The following is a 15,258-nucleotide window of genomic DNA, read 5'->3' as shown; positions in this document are numbered from 1 at the left end:
GTTCATGAGGTCAACAGATTTAATTCTGATTTGCTACAATGCTCATCGCTTGTAAAAACGCACTGTAAATAGAAGCCTTTGACACTCAGAGAGCACTCAAACAAACACGGTCAAGAGCATTTGAAAGCAGCATCTATAAACAAGTACTGAATATACAGTAGTGCTGTGTGATATTGAAGAAAAATTTGATATGCAATGCCTTGTTAAATAATGCGTTATTCAATATGCGATACGATATTGCAATTATTGTGTAAAATCTATTTAAATTACATTAAAAGAAAGTAAAAACTGAGAATGATACATTTGTGTTTCACATTCTTTCTGGGAAAAGAAAGCGTCGCTACAACTTCTGAAAGTGACCAGCAGCGTTTTAGCAAAAATTAATGTCACAAATCTGACTTGTGACATTAATTATGACAAAATATAATTTTGTTTTGGTATGTGAAAAAGAAAAAGAAAAAGAAAACTTTTTTTAAGAAAAAAGTCAAGTGCCCAGTATATTCTCGGCTATGTGCGTTGCAGCTTCGACCTAAAACGTACACTTTTTCAAAATGTTGAAGTAGCCTATTAAAATCATTCAGATATTGCATGCCGTTGCGATATGCATATTGCGATATATACATTTGCGATATTTCAATATATTGAACAGCCCTAATATACAGGGTACTACCAGTACAGCAGAAGTGTTGGTCCCATCAAAAATGTTGTACCAATTGTATACAGGTAGTGTCGGCACACTTGACAAGTCTATTCTGCCCTATGATGAAAACAAAATAAAGGCCAAAACTGTATAGTGTTTGCCTCTCTGAACACACAATGCCACTTCATCCCAAGAACAGTCCCAGACACCAAAGGTTCACACAAGGAAACCTATAAAGTCATTACTGTGATTTAAAACGATCTAAACCATGTGTCGCTCCGCCTTCAGAAAGAGATAGAAGACTACTTCACATTTCTCTCAGTGCGTTTTAATTAACGCCTGTGTGATAAAGGCTAATGTCACTGAGCAGGAATATGAATTCTACACTGTAGAGTTGCTTGCAGGCCTGCAGTTCTGACACACAAAGAGTGCAGGATCAGTCCCAAACACCCTTGAATTCATTGGTAAAAATCCCACTTTAACACACACATTCTGACAGGGATACTTCCTGTTTTGGATCAAAAAGGCATTTGGTAAATAGCAAGAAACTCAAAGTATTGAAGGAGGAAACCAAAGGGCGCCAGATGAAACACGGATACATTTTCTAAAACCTACCCTAAAGCGTGTGCACGTGAAACCTCACACAAGCTTGCAGTGAATCTTTTTTTTTTTTTTTTTAAGACTTTCTGTACAGCCATAGCATGTATGTGGCGCTGTCAATGGCTAGCACCTAATGAGGTGTTACGCCGGTTTCACACTGCACACGCAGAAGCTGTGGGTATGGAGAGCGGGAGGAGCACACGCCAGTTGTACTTTCACACTGGCAGCGTTTGTCGGGCGCAGCTGAACTATGGCATGTGTGCTGCAAATACAGGCAAGTATCGTCCATTCTTTTATCGACCACCTTTTCCGGTGTTCTCCTCCGACTCCTGTATGTCTCGTGCTTTGATTTATGATGGCCAGCAAATATCTGCTGCAAATGCTACCGTGGTCCCCTCTGTAAAAGTAACCTTAAAGTTAAGATATGCCTCTAGTTTTAATCATTTAAACGGCCCTTTAAAGTGTGGGCAAAAACTTCTGGCAGTGATGTGTTTTTTTTGTGTGTGTGTTTTTTTTCACAGCGCTGGATGTCATATGGTGATTGTGAAACACACGTGACACTTCACTACACAAGTTCATAGTGAAATTGGTTATTTTTCATGTTAATTAGTTCCATTTTGATCAAGAACTATGCACTGTGGCTTTAATCTTAGCCACCTTGTGGATATCACTTGCTTTGACACATTAGCTGTGGTGCTCATGCGGAGAATGCACGTTTGAATCGGTTTCGTAAACATTTCTCGACCAGATTTCCTTCTCTCATTATTCATACTAATAAACAGTGAAAGTATTAAAAAATATATTGTTCTTTGGAAAAAGGAGCATCTTAGGGAAGTATGAATGAACTTCACTTACCCAGAGTGAGGTGATTCAACAACAACAACAAAAAGCTTATCTCTCTCATCAGTTACTTTTACATAATCAAAGCACACAATATCAGTCTTATCACACCGTGATAAATGTATAAGCAAGGGTTCACAGTGTAACGTGCATTATAGTTTATCATCTGTCGTAACGTTGTGAAAACTCAATTCTGGAAGTCCAAAGCAAATCCTCCAGCTGATAAAAACGCATGGGGAGCGGAGGTCAACGTCTGAGATTCATAGTCCACAGCTCCCCTTAAAGATAAAACACTCACAATGGTCAGGGGCTGGAAAACTCACAAATTATTAACAAGGGTTTGACGCATGGCTATCATAAACAAGCATTTAAGATCTTCATTTCTGCACACAGCAGTAACCCGATTGTGAAACTCTGTAGCATGGTTTAATTGCATCTCATCCCTGGATTGATCATTGTGATATAAAGTTTGGATGTTACCCAAGTGGTCTATCAGCTCATGGATATACGTTTTTGAATTGTGTCCTTCTAGGATAAAAATTAGAAGCATGGATCTCCACACTCCAAGTTGGTGTACATTAACAAAAGATCTGGTAAAAGGTCTTGGGGGCTCCAGCTCTTTAAGCCATTTATTTTCTCTTTTAAAACGTCTAGTAAAAATGACAGCTGTAGCCCGCTCACAAAAGGGGGCAAAAAGCATCCGGCGAGAAACTTAAAACTGCCCTGCCATAAAAAATAAAATAAAAAAAACTTGTATGGGTTTAAGAGGTAAACAGCCCACCCAGCCCCCAAATCAAAGCTCTTTAAACCGTACCCACGCCCGGCACCACCTTTGTTCCTGAATTATGGCCGACAGAGGAATGCACCCTCCTCAACTATGAATGTCACTTTCTCATCAAGACCATGAACTTCACTGAAAGGGGCGGAGAGAAAAAGACAAAAACACGCCTCCTGTCACTCAAAAAAAAAAAAACTCCTCCCGACCCAAAAATAGTTTTATTCTTACAGAACAAATGGTCCTTTAAAAGCCAAGGACAAAACCATCTACACCCTATGAATCTGCACATTAATGATCTACAGATAAACGGAGTGATTTCAGAAAGCAGAATGCTTTGTTTTTATGACGCAATACAAGCTTTCAGTCCCTAGTACTTTCCTCTGTGATTTCCATAAAAGGGTTCATTAAATCCTTGTAGGCAAAAAAATAGACAAATATGAGGTATTTAGCACATGTGCCTAAGGCTGAAAAAAGTTAATAAACCCAACCTGTTCTGCACACTGCGCAAAGAACAAAAACATCAGAAGTATATCTAGTTCTGTAATTTGAAACCTTGCTCAATTACCTCCACAAAAGCATTTGTAAATATAAGTAATCATTCTTGTTCAAATGATTATGTGTCTGAATTTAGCAGGTCGGAGCTGGGCATCTGCTTGACAGAAGGAAACAGCACTCTGCTTGCAAGCAGCCACATGTCTTGTGTGGGTAATCTTGAGGTAATCTTTTTTTGGTTTTTCATTATAATCTTTGGATAAATATGCTTATTAAAAGAGAAATGTAGGTAAAACTTTGTTTTACAGTGTCCCTGTTACATATTTTACATGTACTTGCCATAGTTATAACAGTAAATTATGCATAATTATATGAAACTAACCAAACCCTAATCCTATAGTAAGAACATGCTTTTAATTAATATACTCAGTACTTAAATATATCAAGTCACTGTAACAATGACACCTTAAAATAAAGTGTAAATTAAATGTATATATTAATACACTGAATTTATTAATAAAGCCAAAGCTTATCATAAAGGACAAAAATTTGCCAAAATCAAGTATGACCAAATATATTTATATTATTATTATATTATGTTTATATTAAATATATATTAATTAAAATCTTTTCATTATTATTTAGTTGTTGTTTTTACTAAGAAAGGGTTTGAAGTTTAACAATGAATTATGGTTAGTAAAATGCGAACATTATAAAAAGAAAAGGATTTATGACAATGACAAAATTCTCAGTGCAGATTATATGACGCATAAAGCACACTTTCCAAATAAGAACTTTTACTATTAAAACACAGGCCTACAGAAATATATGATAACTATAAAGGCACAAATTAATTTCAGCTTTTACATAGAGATTTCCCAGCATAAAAAAAAAACAAAACATGAAAAGCCTAAACACACCTTAACAAATAGCGTATTATGTTGCTCAGCTCTGTGGTTTTTCTGGTACTGTGCTGGGAATATTCGGGGGTTTCGGGAAGCCCAGCATTCCTGCTGTCTCTCATCTCAGTGAACCGGTGGGGTGATGATGTATTCAAGGTGTAACACGACTCCCGCATGAAAGAGCTACAGAAACAATTTAATAGTCCTGCCTATATAGCTCCTGAGTGAAAGCGCAGAGCTTGCTGGTTATTCAACCTAACTTACAGTACAGTATACGGGCCTCTGTGTGTGAACTAATTCATGTGTGACTGCTGAACATATTTTCATGCGTGCCAAGTAAGCTCATATGCATAAGAGAGTAATGTGTATCATTTATTGAAGATCACATTCATTTACCAAACCTTGCTTGCATGAAAAAAAGGCATGTACAAGACAAATACTTAGACTTGAAACTGCTTTGCGTCCAGGTTATTAATTATTTTGAGACGTTATAAATCATGTTGTTATCTAAATCTCCTGCCTATTAGTCTAATTTTGGCATCACTCACTGATATCACATTATCTCTACTGGTGCAAATTGCACAATGATTTCATAACCACACACTGACCGTTGGAATTTAAGAGGCTCTGATCTTTTTCATAAATTAGCTATATAGATACTAACTTGAATATGTTTTACAAACAAAAGAAAATGTGACAATTTATTCATTCTTAATCCATATTACTTCACTGTGAAGTATGAATGTTTAAGACCATATTGAATATATAGACAAATATGAATATTTAAAAAATATGGATAGCCTACTCGTTTCGAAAAAGTGAATGAAGAATGAAAGCTGTCATTTTCATAAAAAAGGCATACTTACTGAAGCCATATAAAATGTGTCTCATGCGATTTTATGACGCACATCTGACCCCACTTATTTTGCTACTTCTTTTACAAACTTATGGAAATTGCAATGTCCGATTAGTGAATGAACTATTGTTTTGAGTCTGATCTTGTAAGGAATCATCTGCTCCAATTCACAAAACAAGATGAACTGATTCGATGATCAGGTCGCAACCGTGAACATCTCAATAGAAGATTTAGAGAATTTTCTTTCCCTAGCAGTTTTGGTCTGTTCAATGCAGTTTACAAGACTTAAGAAACAGCATATGATTCATTGAAACTATTTTATAATAACTATGGTGCTTTTACTAATCTTGACAGATCCTATTCCCTGGTTACATTGAAAAGAGCAGCCAGAAAATTCCTCATAAGTTCACTTTTGGTGTTACATAGAAAGTCCTACGGGTTTGGAACATCATAAGGATGAATTTTCATTTTTGGTGAACTATTCCTTTAATATGATGGACTAACATCATATGGAAACCACACCTACATTTCGCTTCAGCCGTCGGTTAAAAAAATGAACATTTTGAATCACCCGCAAGTTGTAACGTTTGTTCCTCGGACACCAAGTCATTTTGCTATTAAATCTAGTCACAATAAATAGATTTCACATGAAATAGTCTTGCTCTGAGATGATTTGTCACTTTCCTCAGCAAATGACTCCACCTCAAAGAAAACACCAAAGTTTGTCCAAGTTCACAACCGAGCTGCTATTTCGTTCACAAACGCTGCTCAGCTCGCGAAATTATTTGAATGCAAGGAAAACTGATAAAATGTGTAATTTATGCGTGAAATGATTCATTTACAAATGAAAAAACAAAAACATTCGCTGAAGCTGGCCGCGCTTTTTTCTCTCAGTAGCATGGCAACGCTGTTTGCGATTTAATGCATTTTAGCAGACGTCCGACGCTTTCAAACTAACGGTGTTAAGGAATGCATTTTGCCGCTGATTTTTTGACTGATTCTTTGCGTTTGTAAACACGAAAAATCCTCCACACACACACACACGTCTGCATTTTGTTCTATATTCCATCCAGGAAAGTGATACAAATGATGCGCAAGAATCTAATACCTGCACATATAAGATCGCATGAGCTGCCTTCAACTATGCAACAGCCTAAAAGGCACGACACTATCGATACGTTTAATCATACCGCATATGAAGAATACAACATCTTATGAGTAAGCGCGAGACTGAATGAGGTGTCACTGTCCGAGCGCGTGCCACCTCGTTTGCACGCCCAACTTTTGTGTTTACCTTTAGTTTGATTTGAAAACAAATGCCCTGATCCACACCATGCACTTGACTGCTGGGCATTATCGATTATGATTACATGCATTTCCATTCGACACGAATGTAACACTTCAATTCAGCCCGTGTCGATAATGAGCGATCTAAAGCAATTCCATGTTTCTTTTTTTTAACGTTTGTTACTCATGCTTAGACTAAATAGTAAAACACAGTACGCACGCTCTCTCTTGCAAACCAAAGAAACTCTGGTGGAAAAATAAATATCGTTCAGTAGTCTGAGGGTAAACTTACCCAATGACAAGAAAGGTTTGGTTTCCATGTCTGGTGGGTTAGCTCATGCCAGCTGACGCGCGCGCGTTGTGAGCTGTCGGCGTCCCTCTCTGATGACAGTATAAGACGGATCCACGAGGTAAAAGTGAAAAGCTTTGCGATAGTGTCAAATGTTCACTTTATGGCACTACTTCTGTTTGTTCACGCTTCTGCTCGGCTCTGTCTACAACTCTCCAGTCCACACTACTGCAAAGGGACCCAGTGAAGGGGACTCCCACTGACGCTCACGAGGGCACATTTAGCAACGACGCGGTGAGGAGAATGTTAACCCCTCCTGCGCCGCTCTACCGGCTGCAGCCTTGAAGGAGTTTGTAAAAAAAACAGCAGTTTTTCATTGAATAAGGAGAAAATGAGGTAAAACAAACAGCTTTCAAAGTTAACACGTGGTGCTAATGAATGGATTAGTACACTGGCCAGTCAAAAAAATAAAGAAACAAAAAAAATCACAGTTTCGATTTAAATAGGCAAATGCTTAAGAGTCTAGGATTGGATCATTATTGCAGTCATTATTAGGTTTCTAGCATGTTATATGTTTGGTAACGGTTCTTCTAACCCCACTTGGTGGAGTGTGTAGCTTTTCTTTTCTCTTAACAACCATGTAGGAAGACACAGCATGGCCATATTCCAGGATGACAATGTCAAGATTCATTAGGCTCAAAATGTGAAAGAATGGAGGGAGCATGACGAATCATTGTCAATGCAAGATCTTGACCAAAAATTGATAAGCACCACTTGATGGAAGTAAATGTTATGCAACATTTTGATCTAGACCAAAAATTGATGCACTTGTTATTTCCATAAAGAGGTGCGTTTTGGTCGAGGTCTTGCATTGACAATGTAATTGACAAGTATTCTGTAAAGTCTACTCCAGCACACCCTAAAGACTTTCAATGTACTTAAGTTCACACTTACAAATAAGTCTGATAGAATAAATGGTATGCATATTTGGCGTGCTGTCCGAGGAGAGGGCTCCGTGCTCGGTATTTGGCCCGAACTCGGAGTACTCCCCCCATATCTCTGGTGAGGAAATTAACCAGGTGAGTGTGTGGAGGACGGTGTGGTGGAGGGATGCTGAAAACCTGTCAATGAACATTGGAGAGTTGACTGGGTATTTATGTGATCCTCCACTTGTGCTGTTTGGTAGACATGTTGATTGTAGCTGGTTGGAATGACATCATGATTAGATAAATTATTTGAATGTGTTCCTCCCGATCTTTGTTAATGCAACATCATGTCTGGACTCAGAGGTGCCAATTAATGTGTGAAAATGATTCTTCATGATCCCTCACAAGGTGTGTGTGTGTGTGTATACTTGTTTATATATAAACCTGAGATCACCTACATTGTGGGGACCAGCCAGCAGTCCCCACAATGTAAATGGATTTATAAACATACTAAATTATGTTTTGAAAATTTAAAAATGCAGAATGTTTCCTGTGATGGGTAGGTTTAGGGGCAGTGCAGTGTAGGGGAATATAATGTACAGTTTGTACAGTGTAAAATCCATTACACCTATGGAAAGTCCCTAGCCTGACAACCCAGACCCACATCAAGATGTTTGGTCTGGAAACTCACCATTGGCATGGCTCAATCCGAGGGGCGGGATAAACGGTTGTCTTTCAAACTCCCTCTGCACGCGATAGGATAGCACTACACCAACCAGAGCAACGAAGGTGAAACAGAGCTTGTTGATAGCATAGACGGTTGATAGAGTAAACATTCACCGTATCCGGTCGGCAAAAATTGAACACATCTTCCCTTTTTAAGAATGACTTCAGTGGCATTCTTTTTTCAGAGAAAAGCTTAACTCCCAAGTCTTCCAGAGTCGCGGTCAAAGCTGAATCGAAAGACCGCCGTTCACCATTTTCTGTGTTTACTAGAAGCACGAGCGCAACTCTGCCGTCATCATTAGGTTAAGCCCACCAACTCTATATACGATGTGATTGGCCCGAACAGAGTTTGGCGTTTACAGCTCAGAAGTGTATTGAGAGTTGCTAGACGACACTCGCAGGCAGATTAGATATGCTGCCGCTAGGGTGCGTCTAGATTTCTAGGCTAGAATGTCCCCCACGATTTACAAAAACACAACGTGTGTGTGTTTGTGTGTGTGTGTGTGTGTGTGTGTGTGTGTGTGTGTGTGTGTGTGTACCGATCAGGCATAACATTATCACCACCGACAAGTGAAGTGAATAACACTGGATGAATCTCTTCATCACGACACCTGTTAGTGGGTGGGATATATTAGGCAGCAAGTGAACATTTTGTCCTAAAAGTTGATATTTTAGAAGTAGGAAAAATGGGCAAGCGTAAGGATTTGAGTGAGTTTGAGGCGTGCCAAAATGTGATGGTTGGACGACTGGGTCAGATATCGGTCTTATTGGTTTATTTAAAGGAATTATATGATTAAAGGATTAAAAGGGATATAAGGAAATAAAGAAAAATAAATAAGAACGGTAAAAGTATACTATTTGCAAATAATACATCTTTTAACCCTTTAAATATACACACATTCATATTCACAGATTTTCGTCTGCCTAATATTTACAAATGTAAATTCTAGCAACAAACAAAGTGGTGTGTAATGGAGTACAGAAGAGCAGCATCAACAATAGTTAATATTGAAGAGCACAATTTGGTCATTTCTAATTATTGGGGAGGGGGGTGGGGACTTGTCACCTTCATTGTCTATGGTGGTTATGATGACACTGATATAAACACACGCTTGATGTGTATGCATATCCTTTTTTTAATGCAACTTTACTCCACATTTATGAATGTAATGTGAAATAATAAATGTTTGCTATCAGTGATAATTCTTTACATTTATATTTAACATACTGTACGGTTATTTAGCTCTTTATTCTGTAGACTGGGATTATATGATTATTCAAGCTGTCCACACAACTAGAATGCATTATGAGATGCATTAAGAGCTTGGTGATATGTAAAGAGGTCATGGATATATGTAGTTTTTTACCTTATCAAGGCTATGCTGTGGTGCCTTTGTTGCCTGGGGGATGAGTAAATTGATAAAACAATACTTTACTAATACTGCTCTATTCGCATGTATTTACAGCACACAATCTCACAATTTTCTTTTTTTTAAAATCCTGTCATTCATATCCCTATCCACTAAAAAAACGAATCAATGTATCTGTTGCAAATGAATCTGACTTTGCCACTAGGGAACAGGCCTTGCAGCCAGTTTTCTACAGCAGCATGTGGCACTACAGGATCCATATTAGCCCAGAGAGAACTAGGTCATTTATCCAATATTACACCCGGTCAAATGGATATCGTCGCACAGCTTTATGGTTACTTCACACAGCTGTCTTAGCTTGCTGGGGATCTGTCCACTGAGTTGTGAATAGCGCGCGCATGGAAGAGGCTTTTGGTGATGTATATGAGAATTCCTAGCAGCATGAGTAACCGTGGGCTTAGAAATGTTGGCGGCCGTCCAGAAGCAGAATACTTCTGAGGCACGGCAGAAGATTTTTTGCAAAGCTCTCTTATTTTGTTCATGCAGATAAATATATATATATATATACATGCAGTCCTGGAGCCATCCTAGGGGCCTACGAAAACACCGCATTGCTCGCTGAGTGTTTGAAGGTGTTCGCCGCAGTTCGGCTGGGGGAATGATTCATAATTAATGCAGCGCATTGCGCATTAGAGATCAAAGCCGTTTGTCTATGCTGTGCAATAAACCTAAAGCAGCTATGACTGGGCTCAGATGAGTGTGTGTGGATGCGAGGGACACTGTGGTGTGTGTTTTTTCCACTTCCCACCCTCCAGGTGTCAAGCACACTAACAGTCTCAAAACCAAGTAGTTTAACCAGTATTGGCAGTTTTTGTTCTAAGCAGACTTTCACATCCACCATGGTCCTTGGACTTTAAGATTACTAGATATGCAACTTGCAGTCAAGACTCTCAGGTTGTGACAAGTGTTTACGAGTTGCACAGCATGGGGACAATCTATATTAGGAAAAAGCAATGTGGCTGTAGTTATGGTCCCTCAAATGAGGCATGTTAGTGTCTATGTTGGTGTATGTTACAGCAGCTGAACCTATAAATCAATGAAGGTAGGTGATGACATAAGCCACGAGACATGGCACAAACGTGTATTTGCACGCATATGCACTCTACATACACATATTTAAGTTAATCTGAAGTAGAACGACAAAGCAGAATCTAAAGCACAGCTCAATCTTAGCATTTCCTATGGAGGCACAGCAGGAGGGTGTTTTTTTGCGTAACACCACTCCAGAAACGGCGCAAAGAATCTCAAGCTTATTATTATACATAGATGTAAGAATGATAATGAACAATGCCCTGGAAATATCAGCGAGAACGTAGCAAGTAAATGTGAAATTGGCCCTGGCTGTGTGCGGACACATCTCTGAACAAGAACAAATTAAAGAGCACCTCCTGTGCATCATACAGCTCTGGTGATGACACATACAGTGGCCACTAAAATATCTGGTCACTTAAGCTTTGCTTTAAATTGTATGAATGTCACTGTGATAGACTTGTGTAACTCAGACCAGGCTTAAGATAGTCCCAGACTTAAATACATGTTTGAGCAGTTGTATCTGAAAACAACTTGCACTGATGTATCTAAAATATGTCAGTGCCATTGTTTGGTTTCATGTGTTTTTTCCCTAAGGTATGTTCATAAAAGCTACTTAAAATGTCCAAATAGAACCTAATCCTAACTCTGGCTTAATCTAAGGCTTTTCTGTGAGACTGGGCATCCATCCATCCATCCATCCATCCATCCATCCATCCATCCATCCATCCATCCATCCATCCTTGTGTGTGTTTGTAATCTAACCTGTCCTCAGCATGAGATCACAATGTAAAACTGCCAAACAAAGTGTTTAAAAATGCAACAAAAAATACGGTTACATTAAAAGTTAGTTACATTAAAAGGTGGAGATCTTTAAGATATCAAACAATATAACAAGTAAATACTGAATTATATTTTCTCTCAGCTCTGTCAGGATTTTGTATGATTCTGAGTGAAGCCAGGTACACACTGTGTGATTTATAAGTCCTTTAAGATTGTTTCTTGTCAGACTGTACGAACATGATCCCCACTGTAAGCCATGTCACACTGTAAGATCTAGGCTGTCATTAATATCAGACTGTACCATAGTTGAGGCGCGCCAAAAGACGCACGCAAGAAAATCGTCCAGAGGTTTATATCATCAATGAATGACACGTTTGGTGACAGTGAGCTGCATTACACGCACGATCTAAATGGTGGCTACAGAAAAAATCTCTAGAAAATCGCTAATTTTGGTCAAGATAATTTGACGGTCGTCGTAAGGAGAAGTTACACTGCAGGACTGTGTGCCAAATCTTCTGACACTGCCAGAATTTCATTTGAGGTAAAATTTGATCGCAGCGCTCATTAATCGGCTGCCAGCGAACTTGACAACGATCAAAGACTTCAACATCTTTTAGGATTTGCAAAATTTGTCTCAGATGGCCATATCGTGGCCAAAATCGCACAGTGTGTACCGGGCTTAAATCAGGCAGTGTCATGGGCAGCTTTAACTCTGAGGAGCACTTACTATTTCCTGCTCATTGTGGATCTCACAGTAGGACACACAGTCCTGGAAGTTATATATTTTTTTTCTATTTTAAACAAATATTGAAGTCTCTGCAGCCACAGCTTTAACATGTCAGCTCCGTCATCGCATGGTGTAAAAGTTTCTGTAAATAGTTGTGGGATAAATCTTGTAATTTTTATGTTTATTAAGGCAGCCATGCAACCAAGGGGGAAAAATTGCTTCACTGTACAATATGGAAAAAATGTAATGTTGTCAACTCTGTCATGTTTTATGTCTGATGGTTGACAAGTGCTCTCAAAAAGTCTGTATACTGTGATTGAATATTTTTTGTTTTGTTTTGTTTTGTTTTTTTGCAAATGAGGAATTCTTCTAATGCTGTTTCATGATTCTGTTTACATATACTGTACATTTGTCAACACCGTCAGTATTTGTCAACTCTTTTCACTAGCAACTATTTTACACTGTAAGGTTTTGTCATAAAAAAATTCAATGTAAAAAGTTCATTTCAATGTTCATCATTTTTTTAAAATGTATTGTGTAAAAATGTTAAAACATAAATTGAATTACATGATATTTATTACACTTTTTTTCAGTCGCTTTGGTGCATTTCTCACATCACTATTTACATTTGCACAACAGTTAATGCAGTTCTCAAAACAATTAGAACAAACTGCAAAACCTAGTTGGCATCCTGCAAAAGTGTGTCACTTGCTCAAAATGGATAGCTCATTCCTCAAAAGCAAGTATTCATGTCAATGAAAGTCTCAGTTTCATTAAAAAATGAAAAGTCCCGACACAAATAGTCAAATGGCTTTGCATGTTTTCATTATGACAGTTTACTCTGTAAATGTTTTCAGATGCAAAAAAGTCAGATCTTGGTGACACTACCTGAAAATACTGACAGCACTTTATATCTATGTGCAAAGCCATTTAAAAATATAGTGAAGTTACACATTACTGTATTTAGTGAGGTAACGGAGTACAAGGCACTGAATATGTATGTTTCACATTTACTGCATACAGTCTTTGTAATTCTAATTGGTTCACTGCACTGTGCAAAAGGAAAAATACACAACAAACCTAAACTCCATTTGGGTGTGCACAACTGTAAACAATACTGCAGTACATATTGGAACTGAACAAACAACATACATAGAACTAATTCTTCACACAGCCCTTCTCATCAGTGAAAGTTGAGATTCACCTGAGAGAAATCTTTCAGTTTAGGAGACATTTTCAGGGAAAACATCGATTTTTAAAAAAGTGTAACATTTGCTTGACGGATTTTGACAACTAGTTCAACATTTTTGTATTTAATGACACAAGCAATGAAATGAGAACTGTTAGTTTTGTATGGAATACTAACTGACATGACCTAAGCAAATGATAATGTTATAAAACAGCAGAGTTGTATGAAAGCAATTGATGCATGTCCAAAACCATAGTGAACATAAACGAAGAAGCTGATGAGACCGCTTTGCTTGGCCTCGTGGATGGGAAATTTTGTTTTAAAAAACGAAAGGATGGAAGCGTCGACAAGAGCATGGTTGTGTGCAAGGATACAACAAGGAATTTGCGAATTACCGCGCACAGTACATAGAGCCTCAAATATCACAAATATGCTTTTGCTACACTTAATGGCAAACATGCGCTGGTCTGCTGGACTGAAATTAATAAACAATATTTTGTTGATTAAGCTCATGTATTCAGTCATTATTCAATGGTATACTAAAAATACATGTGAAAAATGACTTCTCATTGTTCTCAGGTCAAATATTTATATGCAATTAAAATGCGGTTAATTTCGATTAATTAATTACAAAGCCTCTAATTAATTAGATTAATTTTTTTAATCGTGTCCCGGCCCTAATATATATATATAAGGGCTCTCAAACGATCAACCGCATCCAAAATAAAAGTTTGTGTTTCTAAAATAAAAGTTTGTGTTTCTAAAATAAAATATTTATATATTTATATATGAAAATGTATAAATCTAAAATTTCTTTCTTAAATATATACATGCATGTGTATGTACATAATAATTAGACATAATACACACACAAATTATGTAAACAAACTTTTATTTTGGATGCGCAGCAGAACTTTAGGAAGAAGCTTTTGTTAAAATACCATAGTGCACAAAAATTGAAATATATATTTTTTTCTAAATAAGTTTTTCTAAACTGCAGTACCACTGACTTTCCCTGTGCGCTCCATGAGGGATTTTGTGATGTATGACTGCCCACTGTAGAGGTCCTTTGGCCTGCTGATTATAGAGTGTAAGCACTCTGCCGTGGTTCAGATGGATGTTTAGCCTACGGCTCGCACTCTGTAATCCAAGACAGACGCAACACACTCTTTTAAACGCCTCAATCAGCCGCTCTCTCATCTGCCTGCGAGACCTGGCTATTTAATCCTTTTCTTTGGCCTTGATTAATGGCTGCTTGACCCCTGAACTCCACGCATATAAATCTCCAAAGGGTGTTTTGGGTCTCTCAGGGCTTCTCACTTCAAGACCAATTCTCTCTCACCATCTTCATGTGCAAGTGTTTATAGTGGGGCATCTCTATTGGATTCTTCACATTTGAATAATGCGTCCAGGCCTTGGGGGGACATCGCCGTGACGACCTCCGCCGAGGTAACACTGACAGTTTCTCTTTCAGGTCTCAAACGTGGTGATAAATGGAACACGGCCCTTTTGGTCACCATTGTGCTCGAGCGTTTACAACACGCTCATCCATAATAGCTGTTTGCACTGATGCCATTCTGCCGTTACTATGGGGACCTGGTTCCTCACAGCACGAGATTCACGAGGAAATATAAATCTTTACAAACCCACAGAAAAGAGACGAGATGAAGGCTGGAGATTTTGGATTATAACTGTTAATCCTTTTTTTATATCTGGAACAAAACTGATTGCACGGATTCCAGATATCGAGAAATCCAATCTAAG

At 38.2% G+C, this 15,258-nt stretch overlaps 1 protein-coding gene across 6 annotated transcripts in view; it reads right to left on the bottom strand.

Annotated features, from left to right (window-relative positions):
• rxraa (retinoid X receptor, alpha a) overlaps positions 1-15,258 on the bottom strand; it is a 244,571-nt gene that overhangs the window by 119,869 nt on the left and 109,444 nt on the right. The window contains exon 1 of one of the 6 annotated variants that reach the window (XM_067424627.1): positions 6,688-6,948. The exons of the other annotated variants lie outside the window; for them this stretch is intronic. Within the exon in view, the coding sequence (XP_067280728.1) occupies positions 6,688-6,715 (28 nt within the window). The 5' untranslated portion in view covers positions 6,716-6,948. Of the gene's footprint in view, positions 1-6,687; positions 6,949-15,258 lie in introns of those variants that run through there. 6 annotated transcript variants of the gene reach the window in all.

Source organism: Pseudorasbora parva, chromosome 18 (genome assembly GCF_024679245.1).
Source record: "Pseudorasbora parva isolate DD20220531a chromosome 18, ASM2467924v1, whole genome shotgun sequence".
In the NCBI taxonomy this organism is placed as follows: Eukaryota; Metazoa; Chordata; class Actinopteri; order Cypriniformes; family Gobionidae; genus Pseudorasbora; species Pseudorasbora parva.
This window is presented reverse-complemented; position numbering and strand designations above follow the sequence as displayed.